The 21,253-nt window shown below is 38.5% G+C and overlaps 1 protein-coding gene across 1 annotated transcript in view; it reads right to left on the reverse strand.

Moving 5' to 3' along the window:
* Positions 1 to 21,253, reverse strand: part of LOC136263829 (uncharacterized) — a 99,503-nt gene that overhangs the window by 58,083 nt on the left and 20,167 nt on the right. The window contains exons 6-8 of the mRNA XM_066058454.1: positions 12,774 to 12,805; positions 12,534 to 12,656; positions 11,792 to 12,070 (exon numbers count right to left, since the gene is read on the reverse strand). Of these exons, the coding sequence (XP_065914526.1) occupies positions 11,792 to 12,070; positions 12,534 to 12,656; positions 12,774 to 12,805 (434 nt within the window). The remainder of the gene's footprint in view (positions 1 to 11,791; positions 12,071 to 12,533; positions 12,657 to 12,773; positions 12,806 to 21,253) is intronic.

Here is a 21,253-nt window from a genome sequence, read left to right on the forward strand (position 1 = left end):
GGTAGGTTAATGGAAAAATTTTAATAACGACAATTCAGGTGAATTTTGTGCCGCTTGGTCTTGGCACAAAATTCACCTGAATTGTCGTTATTAAAATTTTTACCATTAACCTACCATCACAGCCATTTCTTGGCTGTCACCTTGGATTTCACATCTGTTTTCACCATGGCCTATTTGGGGGCCGCACCTTTTTTTACAGCTTGGTATTTTTTGATTAGATACACATTACTTCCATTTCTCTTAAAATAATGTTGCTCTTCTTTATAATTATACAATATGATATAGCTAGGTTGCTTAAAGCCAAATTTAAAACTAATGTGGACACAAGTGACAAAAGCACCAAACTTCCTCCACATATGTAGTACAACCTTAACTTTAAGTTTTTGATAGGATCCATCTTATTCTAAAAAGGGCCTTTCCATAAAAGCATTTATAGTTATGTAACTAAAGAATTTTCAAAATCGGCAAGCCATATAAGTGCTAGTTTTGCTCTATTTCATGCAAAAGAACATTATGCAGGGTTGGACATTAAACCAAGAGCTGATAAACAGTAGTATTACTCTCACAAGCTTTATTTAATGCTGACAAGTAATTTTTTTCATTCATACTGACCGTGACTGGATTTGCAAAATGGTACCTTTTCCACACACAAAATTTGACCCATTTTTGAACTTTGAAGCTTCATAACTTTTTGATTATGGCATATAATAGCCTGAAATTTCCATGGGTATAACTACAGTATCTGGCTGCATTCTGATACTAAGAGAAAGTTAATCAGTATAAGGAATCAAATGTTACGTCATTTTGTTTGCTGGTATGTAAAATGTGTGGAAAAGGCACCTTTTCGCAAATCCGGTCACCTATAGTTTACAGTGTATACAGCTTGTATGATCCACAAACTGTATAGATAAATTTCTCTATAGTTGCGATCACTATGAAAATGAATATACACTGAAATATTTGCAGTAATAAGTTTGTGATATTATTATATAAATCTCTTACCTAATACCTTTTATTTTATTAATTTATTTATTAAGGCTTTACAGCACAAGTGCTGAAGGTCTGTAGGACACCTGGTCCTACAGCTTGTTCTAGCATTAATCGGATGGCTGCAGGTTTGAGGCTGCCCAAGTCCAGTCATGGATTTTTTCTCCTTTCTTCACCTTTTCGAACACACTTTATGTAACAACTTTAAACAGGCTGTAGGACCAGGTGTCCTACAGAGCTTCAGCACTTGTGCTGTAAAGCCTTAATAAATAAATAAATAAATAAATAAATAAATAAATAAATAAATAAATACTGTAGTCATTTAGATGTCACATCTTATACAGAATTCATTTTGTGCCTGTTTGCGAAGTAGGTATAGCTTGATAACTTACCAACTTATACTACACCAGCTCTTGTTATTAGTATGAAAATATGTTACTACATGCTTGATTTTGTGTTTATGCTGAAATCACATGCATGACCACAACAATAAGGTTCTTCATACCATTAATCCAGCAGTACAGCTGTATACTATGTAAGATAAAATTTCTTTACTCAAGTCTCACGCTGAATTAATGCTAAAAATGTGTATTTGTAGTAGTGGATATAATGTATAGGATTTCACAGGGTTTGTGAGAGCAAAGTGTGGTTTAAGTACAGGATAACTGTGGGATGCAGTCACCATGGATTTTTTCATGAATTTCCAAACAGCTTTCATTATGCAATGGTAGAGTATAAATGACTAACTACGTACACGTAAATATAATTGCCTTGCTACCAGAGCTCGACTGGACATGCAGGTACGTATATATCAAATGCTACAGTTTTAAAGATGTTTCAGACATGTGATGCAATCTGATGAAGTATTGCAATTTTAAAATCAAATTGTAGCAGTGAAAAATATATTTTAGTATTGCATGTTTACATTCACCATTACCGTGAAACTTAGCAGCCAAAGATTATACATAGTTAGCTTTGACATGCTAGGTTAGGATGTAAAGAACACAGAATTGCAATATTTCATCGATCAGTATAGAATTTCAACCAGGGGTAGATCTAGGGGGTTTCTGAGGTTTCCAGAAACTGGTTAAGTGTATTCAAGCAATCAAAAGTATATTCTACAGTGATTTGCAATGGTACAAAAGTTCAGATGTAAATACTCTAATAGAGCAGTCAACCATTGTAATAGATCAGCCACACTTTGTATTTCTCTTAAGAACTGTAAGTAGCTAGCTAGCTACTTTATTTACCTTTGCCAACACAGTACAAAATAGTCCAAAATCTTATAACAGAGTGTTAAAATCAGAAATTTTTTCTGGGGGCATTCCCCAAGACCCCCAGAACAACATCCATGTCTGTTGTATACTTTAAATGTCAAATTTTCTTTGTCCCTTAACTCTTTAGTCTGCACCTGATACTGTACCAGAAGCAAGCACAATTTAGCAGCCTATATTATACCTAACATAGTTCTATTTTGAAACTGTCAATATTGCTAACAGATTTGATTTCAAATTACACAATTTTCTGGAAAATCTTGCCCCCATACCCCCTAGATTTAAATCTGCGTATAGCAAAAGTTTGGAAACCAGTCACCAAAATTTCTGGAGCCGCCCTTGTCAACTATGACATGTTTGGCACAATTGTATGCATACAATATTGGGTAAGATAGCTGTGCTGAAATCACATGCAAAGAAGAGCTCAACTAGCACAGTGGTCATGGTAATTTTATTACTGTGTAGCAGAACTTTATAGATGACTGTTCTAGCAGTATTATTCTTTCAAATTCCCACATTCAATAAATCAGTCTTGCAAATATAATCTAATCAAAAACAGCCAAGCTGTAAAAAAAGGTGCAGCCCCCAAAAAGGCCATGGTGAAAAAAGATGTGAAATCCAAGGTGGCGGCCAAGAAATGGCTGTGATGGTAGGTTAATGGTTACATTCTAATAACAACAATTCAGGTGAATTTGGTGCCAAGACCAAGTGGCACAAAATTCACCTGAATTGTCGTTATTAAAATGTAACCATTAACCTACCATCACAGCCATTTCTTGGCTGCCACCTTGAATTTCACATCTTTTTTCACCATGGCCTTTTTGGGGGCCGCACCTTTTTTTACAGCTTGGCTGTTTTTGATTAGATATCACTTCTTTTTGTATTTGTATACTGCAAAGCCGGCCTATGGCTGGCTTTGGGGCTTTTTTAACCCATGTGTTTTTTTCTTTACTACAGGAAGAAGAAAATAACTTAAAGAAGAATTTTAGTACTTCAATTATTTTTGATTTTATTAGTAATTATACAAATTATATACATATATTTATTACATGCCCATTATTCCCCACAGGATATTTTTTTGCAGCTGATCTCTCTACTGGGTGACTTGAAATGTAGCTGAACTATATACAGGATGGTTTCTTTGTAGCTAAACTCTCTACAAGGTAACCTCTTCTAGCTCGTCTCTCTACAGGGTATTTTGTTTCTAGCTGAACTCTCTACAGGTGATTTGTTTGCAGCTAAACTCTCTACATGGTGGTGTCTTTGTAGCCGAACTCTCTACATGATGGTTTCTTTGTAGCTGAACTCTCTATAAGGTGACTTCGTTTAGCTGAACTCTCTACAGGGTGATTTTTTTGTAGCTGAACTCTCTGCAGGGTGATTTGTTTGCAGCTGAACTCTCTACATGATGGTTTCTTTGTAGCTGAACTCTCTACAAGGTGACTTCGTCCAGCTGATCTCTCTACGGGGTGATTTTTTTCTAGCTGAACTCTCTACAGGTGATTTGTTTGCAGCTAAACTCTCTACATGGCGGTTTCTTTGTAGCTGAACTCTCTACAGAGTGATTTGTTTGCAGCTGAACTCTCTACATGATGGTTTCTTTGTAACTGAACACTCTACAAGGTGACTTCTTCTAGCTGATCTTTCTACAGGGTGAATTGTTGTAGCTGAACTATCTACAAGGTAACTTCTTCTAGCTGATCTCTATACAGGGTGATTTGTTTGTAGTTGAATTCTGTACAGGTGGTTTCTTTGTAGCTGAACTCTGTACATGTTGGTTTCTTTGTAACTAAACTCTTTACAAGGTGACTTCTTCTAGCTGAACTCTCTACGGGGTAATTTCTTTGTAGCTGAACTCTCTATATGATGGTTTCTTTGTAACTGAACTCTCTACAAGGTAACTTCTTCTAGCTGATCTTTCTACTGGGTGATTTGTTTGCAGCTGAACTCTCTACATGGTGGTTTCTGTGTTGCTGAACTCTCTACAAGGTGAATTCTTCTACCTGATCTCTCTACAGGGTGATTTGCTTGTAACTGAACTCTGTACAAGCGCGTTTTTGTGGGTGATCTCACTGCAGGTTGATTTGTTTGTAGCTGAACTCACTAAAGGGTGATTTTGCTTGTAGCTGAACTCCTTGCATTGTATCTAGTTTCTAGCTGATCTCTCTACAGGGTGATTTGTTTGTAGCTGATCTCTCTACAAGTTGATTTATGTGTAGCTGATCTCTCTGCAGGTTGATTAATTGCAGCCGATCTCTCTACAAGGTAATTTGTTTGTAGCTGAACTGTCTATAAAGTGATTTATTTGTAGCTGATCTCTCTGCAGGTTGATTTGTTTTAGCTGAACTCTCTACAGGGTGATTTACTTGTAGCTGAACTCCTTACATTGTGTCTAGTTTCTAGCTGATCTCTCTACAGGGTGATTTGTTTGTAGCTGATCTCTCTACAAGTTGATTTGTGTGTAGCTGATCTTTCTACTGGTTGATTTGTTTGTAGCCGATCTCTCTACAGGGTAATTTATTTGTAGCTGAACTCTGTACAAGGTGCTTTTTTGTAGGTGATCTCACTGCAGGTTGATTTGTTTGTAGCTGAACTCACTAAAGGGTGATTTGCTTGTAGCTGAACTCCTTACATTGTGTCTAGTTTCTAGCTGATCTCTCTACAGGGTGATTTGTTTGTAGCTGAACTCTCTATAAGGTGATTTGTTTGCAGCTGAACTCTCTACATGGTGGTTTCTTTGTAGCTGAACTCTCTACAGGGTGATTTGTTTCTAGCTTATCTCTCTAAAAGGTTGATTTGTGTGTAACTGGTCTCTCTACAAGCTGATTTGTTTGTAGCTGAATTCTCTGCAAAGTGTTTTGTTTGTAGCTGACCTCTCTTCAGGGTGATTTGTTTCTAACCGATCTCTCTACAGGGTGACTTTTTTGTAGCTGACCTCTCTTCAGGGTGATTTGTTTCTAGCTGATCTCTCTACAGGATGATGTTTTGTAGCTGACCTCTCTTCAGGGTGATTTGTTTCTAGCTGATCTCTCTACAGGATGATTTTTTGTAGCTGACCTCTCTTCAGGGTGATTTGTTTCTAGCTGATTGCTCTGCAGGTTGATTTGCTTGTAGATAAACTCTCTACAGGGTAACTTGCTTGTAGCTGAACTCCTTACTTTGTGTCTAGTTTGTAGCTGATCTCTCTCCAGGGTGATTTGTTTGTAGCTGAACTCCTTACATTGTGTGTAGTTTCTAGCTGATCTCTCTACAGGGTGATTTGTTTGTAGCTGATCTCTATACAAGTTGATTTGTGTGTAGCTGATCTCTCTGCAGGGTGATTTGTTTGTAGCCGATCTCTCTACAAGGTAATTTGTTTGTAGCTGAACTATCTATAAGGTGATTTGTATGTAGCTAATCTCTCTGCAGATTGATTTGTTTTAGCTGAACTCTGATTTGCTTTTAGCTTATCTCTGTACAGGTTGATTTGTGTGTAACTGATCTCTCTACAAGCTGATTTGTTTGTAGCTGATCACTCTGCAGGTTGATTTGTTTCTAGATGATCTCTCTACAGGTTGATTTGTTTGTTGCTGATCGCTCTAAAGGTTGATTTGTTTGTAGCTGAACTCTCTGCAAAATGTTTTGTTTGTAGTTGATCTCTCTACAAGGTGATTTTTTGTAGCTGACCTCTTTTCAGGGTGATTTGTTTCTAGCTGATATCTCTAAAGGGTGATGTTTTGTAGCTGACCTCTCTTCAGGGTGATTTGTTTCTAGTTGATTGCTCTACAGGTTGGTTTGTTTGTAGCTGAACTCTCTACACGGTGATTTGCTTGTAGCTGAACTCCTTACATTGTGTCTAGTTTCTATCTGATCTCTCTACAGGTTGATTTGTTTGTAGCTGATCTCTCTACAAGTTGAATTGTGTGTAGCTAATCTCTCTGCAGGTTGATTTGTTTGTAGCCGATCTCTCTACAAGGTAATTTATTTGTAGCTGAACTGTCTAAAAGGTGATTTGTTTGTAGCTGATCTCTCTGCAGGTTGATTTGTTTTAGCTGAACTCTCTACAGGGTGATTTATTTGTAGCTGAACTCCTTACATTGTGTGTAGTTTCTAGCTGATCTCTCTACAGGGTGATTTGTTTGTAGTTGATCTCTCTACAAGTTGATTTGTGTGTAGCTGATCTCTCTGCAGGTTGATTTGTTTGTAGCCGATCTCTCTATAGGGTAATTTGTTTGTAGCTGAACTCTCTATAAGGTGATTTGTTTGTAGTTGATCTCTCTGCAGGTTGATTTGTTTTAGCTGAACTCTCTACAGGCTGATCTGTTTGTAGCCGATCTCTCTACAGGGTAATTTGTTTGTAGCTGAACTCTCTACAAGTTGATTTGTGTGTAGCTGATCTCTCTGCAGGTTGATTTGTTTGTAGCCGATCTCTCTACAGGGTAATTTGTTTGTAGCTGATCTCTCTACAGGGTGATTTTTTTGTAGCTGACCTCTCTTCAGGGTGATTTGTTTCTAGCTGATCTCTCTACAGGGTGATTTTTTGTAGCTGACCTCTCTTCAGGGTGATTTGTTTCTAGCTGATTGCTCTACAGGTTGATTTGTTTGTAGATGAACTCTCTACAGGGTAATTTGCTTGTAGCTGAACTCCTTACTTTGTGTCTAGTTTGTAGCTGATCTCTCTACAGGGTGATTTGTTTGTAGCTGATCCCTATACAAGTTGAATTGTGTGTAGCTGTTCTCTCTGCAGGGTGATTTGTTTGTAGCCGATCTCTCTACAAGGTAATTTGTTTGTAGCTGAACTATCTATAAGGTGATTTGTACGTAGCTGATCTCTCTGCAGATTGATTTGTTTTAGCTGAACTCTCTACAGGGTGATTTGTTTCTAGCTTATCTCTCTACAGGTTGATTTGTTTGTTGCTGATCGCTCTAAAGGTTGATTTGTTTGTAGCTGAACTCTCTGCAAAGTGTTTTGTTTGTAGTTGATTTCTCTACAAGGTGATTTTTTGTAGCTGACCTCTCTTCAGGGTGATTTGTTTCTAGCTGATATCTCTAAAGGGTGATTTTTTGTAGCTGACCTCTCTTCAGAGTAATTTGTTTCTAGCTGATCGCTCTACAGGTTGGTTTGTTTGTAGCTGAACTCTCTACACGGTGATTTGCTTGTAGCTGAACTCCTTACATTGTGTCTAGTTTCTAGCTGATCTCTCTACAGGGTGATTTGTTTGTAGCTGATCTCTCTACAAGTTGAATTGTGTGTAGCTGATCTCTCTGCAGGTTGATTTGTTTGTAGCCGATCTCTCTACTAGGTAATTTGTTTGTAGCTGAACTGTCTATAAGGTGATTTGTTTGTAGCTGATCTCTCTGCAGGTTGATTTGTTTTAGCTGAACTCTCTACACGGTGATTTGTTTGTAGCTGAACTCCTTACATTGTGTGTAGTTTCTAGCTGATCTCTCTACAGGGTGATTTGTTTGTAGCTAATCTCTCTACAAGTTGATTTGTGTGTAGCTGATCTCTCTGCAGGTTGATTTGTTTGTAGCCGATCTCTCTACAGGTAATCTGTTTGTAGCTGAACTCTCTATAAGGTGATTTGTTTGTAGCTGATCTCTCTGCAGGTTGATTTGTTTTAGCTGAACTCTCTACAGGGTGATTGCTTGTAGCTGAACTCCTTACATTGTGTCTAGTTTCTAGCTGATGTCTCTACAGGGTGATTTTTTGTAGCTGAACTCTCTACAGGGTGATTTGTTTCTAGCTTATCTCTCTACGGGTAGATTTGTGTTGATTTGTTCATTGCTGATCGCTCTAAAGGTTGATTTGTTGCAGCTGAACACCCTGCAAATTGTTTTGTTTGTAGCTGATCACTCTAAAGGGTAATTTGTTTGTAGCTGAACTCTCTCCACAGTGACTTGTGTGTAGCTGAATTCTGTGTAACTGAATTCTCTAGAGAGTGACTTAATTGTAGCTGAATTCTCTACACAGTGCCTGACTTGTTTATAGCTGAACTTTCTTCAGTGTGACTTGTATTGTTCCGAATCTCTATAGCGATATATTTGCTTAACTCTCCACATGGTGACTGTCTTCTTGCTGAACTGTCTATAAGATTAACTGTTTGCAGCTGAACTCCCTACAGAATAACTTGTGATGTAATAAAATTCTATAATGGAGTAAATAAATTAGCTGAATGCTCTATTAGGGTGACTGTTCTATTAGAGTATTTCGATCTCGCATTTGCTACACGGAGTTGGCTTTCGAATCATAACTGAGTGGTTTGTATTCCGATTCTTCTGTACTACTGCAAGTACTTTCTATGAAGATTATACCAGCTATACACCGATTTTCAGCTCATTGCTCTAAGCGGTTTGCCTAGTAAGCGTGAAAACTAATACTTTTTTATTCATAAAAATCGATCTCGTAATTGTGACACAGGTTGGGTTTTGTGTCATATCTCCGTGGTCTTTATCTCGATTCCTTTCAAACCACCAAAAGGCACTCCTACGATGGTTACTCCATCTACATAGCAATTTTCATTTCATTCCATGAAGCGGTTTACCCTGTAGGCGTGACAACAAATCGATCTTGTTTTACGCGAATAATCGGTCATAACTCCTGAACCATTCATCGGATTTGTACCAAATTTGATGCTAGGATTCGCCTTTGGACTCCCTTTCTGTGTGCCAAATTTCAAGGCGATCGGAGTACGCGTTTGCTTGTTATAGCAATTTTTGTAAGTGTGAGAAAAGACGAAGAAGAAAAAAAACGAAGATAAAAAACGAAACTTTGGCAGCTCGTATCTCGGAAATGGCTGGAGCGATTTCCTTCAAATTTGGAATGTAGACTCCCTTGGCTGGCGGGCAACTGTGTAGCAAATTTGGTTCCAATCAGATAAGTGATCACCGAGATACAAAGGTGTGAAAATGACGTTTTCGTTCTTCCTGTCAATATACTCACGGGTGTGGCGCGCCGGCTTCTTGGGCCGCACGACACACTACCGTGTGTCTTGATTTTGACCATGCAGCACTGATTAGTTTTCAGAAAGCTCAGTTCTTTTCCTTGCTGTTTTTATCTTTCTGTTATGGTACGCTTGTTGTATCATAAGCAAACAATTGATGAAATGTACTCTACTAGCTTTTCCTACAAGCAAGTACATGGTTAAATTTCTGAGGGGGTAAACACTCCTAGATCTGGGCCCTAGGCTGGAAATTGTACACTTCAAAGCATGCCAAGCTAATCCAAAGATTCCATCTGTAAAAATACGTATATTCATGCTTGAGGAGAGTGCCTATGCACTGCACAACACAGTACAGCACAACACAGCCTAGGGATACTTGTGGTGGTGGTATGGTGGATTATTGCATGCTTTAAGTGATTGTGGTATGAGTCAATGTAAAACGCAGAGAGGAGATGTGCTTATCTTTGTGTTACAGGACTGCCCAACTGCTCTAATAGAGTAATTGTGAATAAAACAAAACATAGACATGTGTTGATAAATATTTAAATTTAATGACATAATTTATACTTTAATGACATACTTTATAATTTAATGTCACTTGAAATACTCTAGGTTATTCTACAGTTTCAAATTACTATTTAAAATACCAAAATTGCAAACAGGCATATTTTCTAGCCTTGTATGGCTTCCCAACATGCATGCCTGGGATGGATCCTATCAAAATTTTATTCTTATGTGGTAAGGAACTCACAGAAAAAAATTAGTGTTTTTGTCAGTTGCGTCCGCATTTTTTTGCTAAACCACCTAACTAATAGTATTGTATAGTAGGGACCACAAAGGTTTGAGCGAGGCCCATGAAAAAGTATCACCCAAAAACCAGCTTCTTTTTCCCTGGCAATGATGAAGCAGTGTTGGTTAGGTAAAACTAAGCCTAAACAAGCCTTCAGATCAACCCGAAATGCTTTCAACAAGTTGCTATGAATTTATTTTTTTTAAATATTAAATGAAATTTTCTAGTGACTGACTGACTGACTGACTGACTGACTGAGTAACTGACTGATGCCTTCAGACAAGCATAACTCGATAATGGCTAAGGCTATGGGCTTGATTTTTTCACTGTTCGACATTGCTTCAGCTGGACACATCCCTTATGGCATACCACAATATGTACAATGCATTCTTCATGAACTTACCAGTGACCTCCTTTGTGTCCCATTCATCTTTGCTAACAGAGAAAGGTGTCGATTTGGCAGTAGCACGTGATGGTTTCCCTTAAACAGAAATCATCTGTATTTTCATAGTGGCTACTTTGATTGCAGAGGTGCTTTTCGAACAGTTCTTGATTCATACGGGTTGAATATAGCTGACAACGAAGCATAATGGGTACTTAACTTTTCAGACAATAATTGATAGCTGGGCCACACAGCTCCTTTTCTTTCTTTTGATGCGGTATGCGTGGGTTCACCAGTCATAATTATATTTTACAAAAAAAGTTAACAAACTAGTACACAAAAAATTTGGAATTTTCAACTATAGAGTAGGGACCATACCACATTGATTAGAAGTACTGAAGCAAGTTGGAGTAGTGCACGATATTAATCACAGTAAAACAATAAGAAATGTTATATCCTTACTGTGCTCAAGATGCCATAGTAGTGAATCAAGGGAAGTTGCCTACATCTGAAGAAATACTAGTGGAAATTTAATCCTTAATTATTTTAGCCATTGGTATAGATAGATTGAAGTAGGGATTAAATGTCCACTAGTATATTTTCAGGTGTAGGCGACCTCCCTTGATTCCCTACCTTTTAGTATTATGATCCCTAATTGAAATTAAAATTCCTTCTTTTTCCTTGTAATTGTAATGATTGGTATTGGGTAAGTAATAATTGTAACATGGTCACAAGTGATTTGCCTGAAATGTATCCACGAGCACGATCGAGGGCTACTACAGACCACCTTCTTCTCAAAGCCCACATCAAACAAACCTGATGATTTCTGAGAATTTCTGGAATGCATTAACAAGAACTGTAGATAGTATATACAAAATATGTCCCTCCTAGTAGGGATATATTTTTAACATACTACAGTACCTTTGTTTCTTGTTAATGCATTCCTGAGCACTGTTTGCAGTGCTATTGGGCATTTGTACACCTTCTCTTCCCTTTGAAGTGAGGTCTGAAAGTGGTACATTGTATAGTATATCATCTGCATAGCCCTAAATATGGTATCACATTGTTAACATAAATAAATTTACAAAAAAAAACGTTTTATAAATTTATTGAATAATTGCAATAACATGAAATGTAGGGATTTCCAGCTCACATACTGTAGCTATGTCATATGATCATTTATATGTACATCTTGTTTCACTACTTTGGGTACCTACTATTTACTAAGCAATGCAATTTAGCTGCTTCATTCGACAAAAATAGTTTTAGTTAGTAACTTTTGCAAAAGAGTGAAGAAGTTTTCTATTGCAGTCTCTCAATCTCAGCTAACTGAAAAACTTATTATGTCCAAAAATTACTTGAAATGTTATTCCAATTATTCTTAAATTCTTTTCCATATCCTCATATCCTTATAAAGCAGATATGTTAAACATACCTTGTCTGTACCTCTTGAGTAATACCCAACAGCATTCCATGTTGCAATGAACAAGTTTGATATAGTAAAACGCTCGGACACATTAAAAGCTGCTCTTATTTCACTGGTTGCTCTAGCAAGGAGACTAGGATCAGTGGTCTGACGATAGAACACTTGTCCAGTTCCTCTGGTGTCAACATCAGCCCAGAATGGTGCAACAAATCTGTAACCAAATTGAGGAAGTGAACTAGGAAATCGAGTAAATCTTGCATTAAGGCCAATAACTCCATTGTCACCAACCTGTATATTAAATACACACATAGACCATTAAGAACAGTATGTTAAATACTATGCACAGTACTTAGCAGAAACAGGCCCAAAAGTGGGGGAGGGACTTTGAGAATAAAGGTACACGATGGAGTTTGAAGTACATGTACAAAAGACATGGATGTTGTCATTCTGTGGGCAAGGGCCCCCAGATATTTTGAAGAAATGAGTAGTTATTACTATCCATAACTCAACATAAAAGGTATCATGAATAATGTGGTTCATGAAACTCTTTGACAATGGCAAGTGTGGTAAAATACTTGCGGAAATTCACCAAAAATAGCTATAATTATATTGTTGAAAGAAAAAAAAACTAGTTAAAATAAAAACATAATTGGTGGACTCCTAATGACATCAGAAGTAGTTAAAATAGTATTAATAGGCTAAACAATGTGTGCTACATACACTGCATTGCACATCATACATAATTACGTACATAAACACTCCTTATTATCTGATCATAAAATACAAAGTCTTCTGCTAAGTTAATTTGTGAAGATGTGGTATCAATAAGGCTTGACAATATGTTATCATTTTGACTGTATCCATAAGGGTAAAACTGTAAAAAAGACAAAATAATTAATAGTGATGATTATATATGAACAGCAGTAACAGAGTATACAAAATTCACACAGATATTTATCATTCAAATACTATAAATTATTCTAGCTCTTACCTCTGATACACAAGTGTACATTTCACAAGGGTCTAAAGGAAAATAGTAAATGATGAAGTGACGTACACACACACACACACACACACGTACACGTACGCACACACACACACACATGAATGCATACATACACACATCTCAAGACTCACAGTAGTGAGTCACCGGCCAAGAAAGATAAAAGCACTTGACACAAATACTGCAAGTAAATGCAAGCAATTACTGTGAGTTATTTCCATGTCCAACAGTTTTACTATGCTCACTGCAATTCACATGATGTTTACTATTTTACCACCACAGCTAATGGATGCACAAAAAGCTTTCAACTTGATATACTATGTCACTTATGTAATATGAATCAAAAACAGTCAAGCTGTAAAAAAGGGTGTGGCCTCCAGAAAAGCCAGGGCGAAAAATCAAAGGTGGTGGCCAAGAAATGGCTGTGATGGTAGGTTAATAACAAAAAAAAATTAATAACGACAATTCAGGTGAATTTGTGTTGCCTTCTCCAAGTTTCACTAGGATTCTACACAAAATTCACCTGAATTGTCGTTATTAAAAATTTTGCCGTTCACTTACCATCACAGCCATTTCTTGGCCACCATCTTTGATTTCACATCTTTTTCTCTCTGGCTTTTTTTGGGGCTACATGCTTTTTTACAGCTTGGTTGTTTTTGATTAGATAAATGCATCACTCCTTTTTGTAATTTCATACCTAAAGCCAGCCTATTGCTACAGCTTTAGGTATTTCTTTTACCTTGTCTTTTTTCTTTACTACTGGAGAAGATTATTATGAGGGAGAAGATTTTAATGATTTGTTTAGCTATATGTACATTTAGGCTATGATTTACAATTGTGTTGATTGATCATAAAAATAATTCACACAGGTTGAACTGTTTGCAGTTGAATACTCTACAGGGAAACTGAAAGTTCTACATGAGCCTCATAATGTAACTGTACTCTGACTATAGTACATGGTGAATGGTTTGTAGTTAAACTCACCACAGGGTGGCTTATTTCTAGCTGAAACACTCTATGAAATGTAGCTGAATCTTCTCTTGTTTCTAGCAGAACTCTCTATGGGTGACTTGTTCCAGCTGAACTCTCTACCGGGTGACTTGTTTCTAGCTGATCTCTCTACAGGGTGATTTGTTTTTAGCTGATCTCTACAGGGTGAATTGATTCTAGCTGAACTCTCTACTGGATGACTGATTCTAGCTGATTTCTCAACACGGTGACTTGTTTCTAGCTACACTCTTTTCAGGATGACTTGAAATGTAGTTGAACTCCCTACTGGGTGACGTGATCAAGCTAATCTCTCTAAGGGGTGATTTGTTTCTGGCTAATCTCTCTACAGGGTGAGTTTTTAGCTGATCTCTCTACAGGGCTGTTTGTTTCTACTGAGCTCTCTACATGGTGATTTGTTTCTAACTTAATATTGTACAGGGTGATTTGTTTCTAGCTGATCTTTCTACTGAGAGATTTGTTCTTAGCTGGACTCTCCACGGAGTAACTTGAAAAGTAGTGGGGCTCTTACGAGGTGTTTGATCATGCTGATCTCTCTACAGGGTGCTTTGTTTCCAACTGATCTCTCTACAGAGTGATTCTTAATAGCTGATCTTTCTAAAGGGTGACTTGTTTCTAGCTGATCTCTTTACAGGGTGAATTGTTTCTAACTGATCTTTCTACAGGGTGACTTATTTCTAGTTGAACTCTCTACACGGTGACTTCATTCTATCTGATCTCTCTATAGGGTAACTTGTTTCTACTGTAATCCTTCTACAAGGTGATTTGTTTCAAGCTGATCTTTCTACAGGGTGATTGAAATGTAGCTGATCTCACTACAGGGTGACTTGTTTCTAGCTGATCTTTCTACATGGTGATTTTTTCTAGCTGATTTCTCTACAGGGGTAACTTCTTACTGGCTGAACTCTCTACAGGGTGATTTGTTTCTACCAGATCTCTCTACAGGGTAACTCGTTTCTAGCTGATTTCTCTACAGGGAGATTTGTTTCAAGCTGATCTCTGTACAGGGTGATTTGAAATGTAGCTTATTGCTTTACAATGGTACTTGTTCCTAGCTGATCTCTCTACAGGGTGACTTCAAATGTAGCTGGGATGAAGTCATGTTTCCATTATGAAAATATCCAGGACAGAAATGACTTTGTGAAATTTTATACTGGATCCAGACCATGTAGTACTGCTGGCATTTATGAAGAGATGGATTGAAAAGATCTAAAGCAGATTATGATGAAGTGATGACTGGCTGAAAGTGTAAGCTGTCACTTAATGGAACAACTTTTTATACACTAGTATGGCTTTGCCTTGGTATACCTTTGTAGTAACTATATAATACCTATATTGCACTAATCACATGCACATTTGATTGTAACATATGCAGCACATGCATACATGATGTAACAATAAGTCACGTGATTAAGGATTATTCGAGAACTTCATTAGTTGTACTGACATGTGTATGGATGAACTATTGTATTGTTGATTGAATTGTGTATTACATTGGTAGCAGATGATGGCTGTGTCACAGGCTAAACACATTAGTTTTCCCAGTATGTTTTCAAGTGGAAACATTTCGGAGTGGTGCGATTTGACATTTGCTCCAAGGCTAATGGATGGAATGACGAGACTAAAGCACTCAAATTGCTTACGCTACTCGAAGGAGAGACACTAGCATCATGGCTAGAGTTGTCAGAAGAGCAACAAGGTGGTTTTAAGATAACAAAAAAAAGCTTGTTGGAAAAATGACACCATTGCCCTTTACGGCTTAGGAAGAGTTTCACGCCCGGGAAGCTGCGCCCAGAAGAGGTGCTGTCATTGTTCATCCAGGACTTAAAGTGACTTTTACAGACTGCCATGCCAGGATTAGACAAGAAAGCTGGCAAACAGATGTTAATCCATCAGTTTTTGACAGGTTTACCAACCACAATTAGTCAGCAGCTACGTGTGACAGGTGAGATGAATGAACTTGATAAGGTGGTGAAACGGGCTCACCTTTTAATGACAATTGACAACCAGGACCTGCTGCATAATGTAGTTGCTACAGGGACTTCTTGAGTACCCAATCAGCCAAATGAAGTAACTTGTTTAATGAGCCAGATGGAGTCGCTCATGCAGCAAGTAGCAGCCCTTACAACACTCAAGTCAACTAACTCACGGTATCGTCCAGGACTAGCATGATGCTTTAACTGCCAAGGCTTAGGCCACCTGCAACAAAACTGCCCTAGTCTTCCTTACCAAGGCTGACAACCAAGATTTTCTTGTAGCTGTGTCAACCTACCCGGACACATTCAATAGGAGTACCCGCAGCAGGGAAACAGGGGAGGGATGTCTGGAATGGGTCACAGGTATCCCAAACCCTAACTGTAGACCTACCCACTTCCATAGTTACTGTAGCTACAATCAAAACAGATGCAGCAGTCATTCAGGCCTACTTTGGAAACAAGTCAACAGAAATGATGTTGGATTCTGATTCAGCAGTGTCACTGGTAAGGTAAGACATTGTCAAGAGTTCTAAAATAGAATCTCTGATGCCACTCCCACAAATACAGCTGGTCACAGCATCTAGAGACAAGTTGCCAATTCATGACTGTCTCAAGGTTACAATTAAGGTGCAAGGAGAGAAATTCACACATGACTTCTTGGTGGTTGACAAGCTGATTACCCCAGTCATCCTAGGAATAGACTTCCTGCAGAAACATCAATTAACTCTTAATTTCAGTCATACCCCTGTTGTGATGACCAAGAACACTCATACTGCTGCAGCTACCAAAGTGTCAGATGTCCTCAGACCAATTTGGGCTGCACACCAGCAAGTACGTGAAAGATATTGTGGCACCATAGGACTAGAACACTCGGAGGAAAATATCGATTAGTGTACTGTGCCAAAGTTTGATGAACCAGTTCATATTGAATTTCCTAGTTGTACTAATCCCATGTTTGAGTGTGTCATGAGAGAACACAAGGAGATATTCAGAACATCACCAGGACGGACAGCAGTAGCTCATCATTACATACCAACTGCTGGAACCCCAACAAGAGTACTCCAAGACGAATCCCTGCACACTTCAAAGATGAAGTTCTTAGACAACTGCAGGTAATGTTAGACCAAGGAATCATTGAAGAGAGCAACAGCCCTTGGATGGCTCCTATCGTATTTGTGAGAAAGAAAACAGGAGACGTTCGACTTTGTGTTGATTACCGGGAACTGAACAAGATCACTCGTGACGCATACCCACTTCCGTTACCAGATGAAGTCCAAGACCGATTAGCCAATTCAGCAGTCTTTTCTACTTTAGACCTGCAGTCTGGGTATTGGCAACTCCCTGCTTCAATTGAGGATCGTGAAAAGACAGCATTTTGCCAAGGCCCAGGAATGGGACTCTATCAGTTCTGCCGAATGCCATTCGGGTTAGCAGGGGCACCAGCATCTTTTCAGAGGCTGATGGACAAATCCTTAAAGACTTACCCTTTGTGTCCACTTATATTGATGATGTACAGGTATTCTCCTCAGATCCTGTCCTGCACAACGAACACTTGTGTAAGGTCTTTCAGCAGCTCCAACTAACACTCGGGGGTAAGAAGTGCCACATTGGGTTATCTCAGGTAACATACCTGGGTCATGTCTTTTCTGCAGCTGATATGGCTCAAGACCCTAGATAAATCCTGAGTGGCCACGTCCCACAAGTGTTGCAACAGTTCAACAATTCATAGGATTAGCTAGTTATTACAGGTGTTACATTGCACACTTTGCCCAGATTGCAGCACCACTACATAGGCTTACACAGAAGGGTGCAACATTTGACTGGAACCAAGATTGTGAATGTGCTTTTGCCCACCTGAAGACTCAACCGTCCATGGCACCAATTTTATCCTTTCCACAGTTTGACTCCAATGCTGATGTCTTTTCATTGTATACTGATACCAGTTCAGTGGGTGTGGGGGCAGTTTTGGAACAGAGTGGTGCAGTGATAGCACATTCTAGCAGATCATTGACACAAGCAGAGTGGCAATATAGTACAATTCAGAAGGAATGTCTAGCTATTGTTTATGCCACGAAACAGTTTTGTCACTACCTCTTGGGTCGCCACTTCAAACTAATCACAGATCATGCACCACTGCAGTGGTTGAGTGCTCAGAAAATGGAGAGGCTTTTGTGGTGATGGGTTTCATGAGTATGATTTCTCCATTGTGTATCAGAAAGGCTCTCAAAATAAGAATGCAGATACCTTAAGCTTGTCACAGCTTGAGACCACCACAATGCATTCTCAACCTACAGCTGCTACTATTTTAAAGCCTTCAACATTCCCGGCAGAACTGAAGGAGGCCCAAAAGAAGGATGAGTACATTCAACAATTGATTAAGCCACTTGCAACATCACAAACTACCCTCAATGGTCGTCATTGGTGAAAACATCCACTACGATACTATCGTCAGATTTTCCATCAGTTACTCTTGATCAATGGTATTGTTTATCGTAAATATGCTCCAGGACCAACATCAGACATTGTAACTGTTCTGATAATTCCTAAAGCTCTCTGTCACCAAGTTATACAAAAGAATTATGATCCTCTCACCAGTGGCCACCTAGGAACTGATAAAGCACTAAGTCGGCTACAAAGTGAAGCTTACTGGGAGGTATGTCAGTAGATGTAGACAAATACTGTCGTGAGTGTGTTGTATGTCAAGGTTGTAAATTGTCTTCTCCTCAGAAAGCTTCATTGTCTTCAGTTCCTGTGGGTAAGCCATGGGAAATGGTTGCCATAGATGTACTTCAGGTACCAATATCGTATCACAACAATCACTATCTACTCATCATCTAAGATTACTTCACTAAGTGGGTGGAGGCAATCCCAATGCCAGATCAGACTGCTGTGCGCATCACCAATGCATTAGTTATGCTGTTTGCCATGTTAGGATTGCCCCGAATTGTGTATTCAGACCAAGGACAAAATTTTGAAAGTACAACTTTGAAGCAAATGCTTGAGACATTTGGGATAAGTATATCACAAACCGCAGCCTACCACCCACAAGGTGACGGTCTTGTCGAACATGTTAACCGTTCACTCTTACAGTTGCTTCGGTTCTATGTTCAGTCAGAGCCAGATTGGGAGAGATATTTACCATTAGTCTTATATGCATAACTCACTGCAAAGCACACATCTACTGGTGTCTCACCCTTTCAGCTAATGTTCGGTTGCCAACCTAAGCTGTCTGAAACTCTATTGATGCATTTGATACCAACTATATCAAACGCATTATGTACAAAGTTAGCAGAGTTACAGGACCTTGTTACCTCGAATTCAGCGGCAGCTGCACACAGGCAACTACATGGTTACAATCAATTTACTAAGCCACAACAGTTTGCTCCAGGAGACCTTGTCTGCCAGTAAACTAACCCCACACTGGGAAGGTCGATGGAAAGTGGAAGAAGTGAAGTACAGTGTTAATGTTGAAATCTCTAATGATTACCAGTCAAAAGTTGTCCATGTCAACCAGCTAAGACATCAACTCCAGCCTTCCCTAGATGATACATACCCCTCAGACAATAACTGGGCTATTGATATTGAACATTTGATTGCTCCAGAGCCTACTCCTCCTTCTCGATGATATCCTGATCAAGATAGGAACCCTCCTGATAGACTGCGATACTAAGCTCAGGTCGAGCATTTCAAGGAGGAGCGTATGTAGTAACTATATAATACCTATATTGCACTAATCACATGCACATTTGATTGTAACATATGCAGCACATGCATACATGATACAACAATAAGTCACGTGATTAAGGATTATTCAAGAACTTGATTAGTTGTACTGGCACGAGTATGGATGAACTATTGTATTGTTGATTGAATGAACTGTGATTGAATTGTGTATTATACCTGATTGGCAAAACAGTTTGATGTTTCATAATCAACAATTTCCAGCATAAGTGGATTAATCTCATGTATTAAAGTCTAAAGGAAACTGAGTGGTTTCCGCTGTGGCATATAGTAAAGAAGCACATGCCTGAGGCTTTTAAGGTAAAGCACTCCAATGCCAGGATATTAATGGATGCCACAGAATTGTCATTGTTGGCACAATCCACCACCTTTTCCATTTACAGTAAAGGGTGCTACATACTCTATAGCCAACAGTCAACAGTCATAGCTCCAAATCTTCACCCCATTCTGACAATTGCAAAACTGTCATTTTCTTTTGCAGCCACTGTGAGGCCATCTTCTGTACAAACTGTAGGATGTTTAGTCATAATGTTTGCAGCCAGCTGACACAGTTGACAACTGATAGTGAAATTCCCTCTACTGTTCCTGCTGATACACCCAGTTTGGTGTGCAACTGCATGATACAAACAGCTATCATCTCCATTAACAAAATGACACTTAACACCGAGTTCTTTTAAGACAGCATTAAATTGAATGGATTGTGATCCAAAATGACCTCCACATCAGCTTGTGTGACCGAATTTACCCTTTTGGGCACAGTCGACACATTAAATATTTTGTTCTGAAACACAGTATTATAAGTTAAATTCCTACCCCTTTAGGGTAGAATAAACTGTAGTTACCTTGAATCACAAGAAAATTTTTAGAATTATTTGAAAAGTGTTTTCTGCTATTAACAGCACCATGCTAGTTTCAAAAATTCTAATAGTTTCAGGCACAACCATTAGGGTGATTTTCCAAAATTCGGTCACATATGTTTCTGTGTATGTTGCATTGTTTGTTGCTATTTCTTTTCTCAAATGCACTGATGTAGAAGTAGAAGAAATTGTTGCTCATGTAGAAGAAATTGATACTGGTGTAGAAGAAATTGTTACTGGTGTTGAGCAAACTGGTACAAGTGCAGAGGAAATTGAAGAACCAATGTGAAAATACCTGCAGCTGCAGCATCTTTAGAATTACTGGTAGGTGTTAATGTAGTATAGTCAGTGGTCTTTACTGAAACATCTGATGGTGCAGCTTCTGAATTATATGATGAACATTAGCTCTGGGAAAATTCGGTGATATTATGATGCACCACTGATGGAAGGAGCTTGTCAAAAAAAAAAAAAAAATGAGCTTTTTTTAGAGCAGTAGTTATAAAACCAGCATCATATTGTACACATTGCACAAAAGGTTCCTGTGTTGGTGACCATACAACAAAGTCACACCAAGATGTGCATCTGTGTTTGAATCTGGTAGTACAATCCATGGGATTTGCAGTTGGCCATTATGTTACACAAGAAAAAAGCCAGCCACTGACTTACAAGCATCTGCAAACTGGTTTTCTTACATATAAATGGATCGACAATTGACTTTCAGATCCCCTTTACCTGGCTACTCAAAGTTGCTTCAACAACAGTTCCATCTGGGCTAGCAGCTAGCCATGGTTCTGATGTATCAATAAACAGACCAAATTTACTCACATTCACTATTCTGTCATATTTCCTTGATGGCTAATTCTTCATTGCTCTTTCCATCACAAAT

Source organism: Dysidea avara, chromosome 1, assembly GCF_963678975.1.
Source record: "Dysidea avara chromosome 1, odDysAvar1.4, whole genome shotgun sequence".
Lineage (NCBI taxonomy): Eukaryota > Metazoa > Porifera > Demospongiae > Dictyoceratida > Dysideidae > Dysidea > Dysidea avara.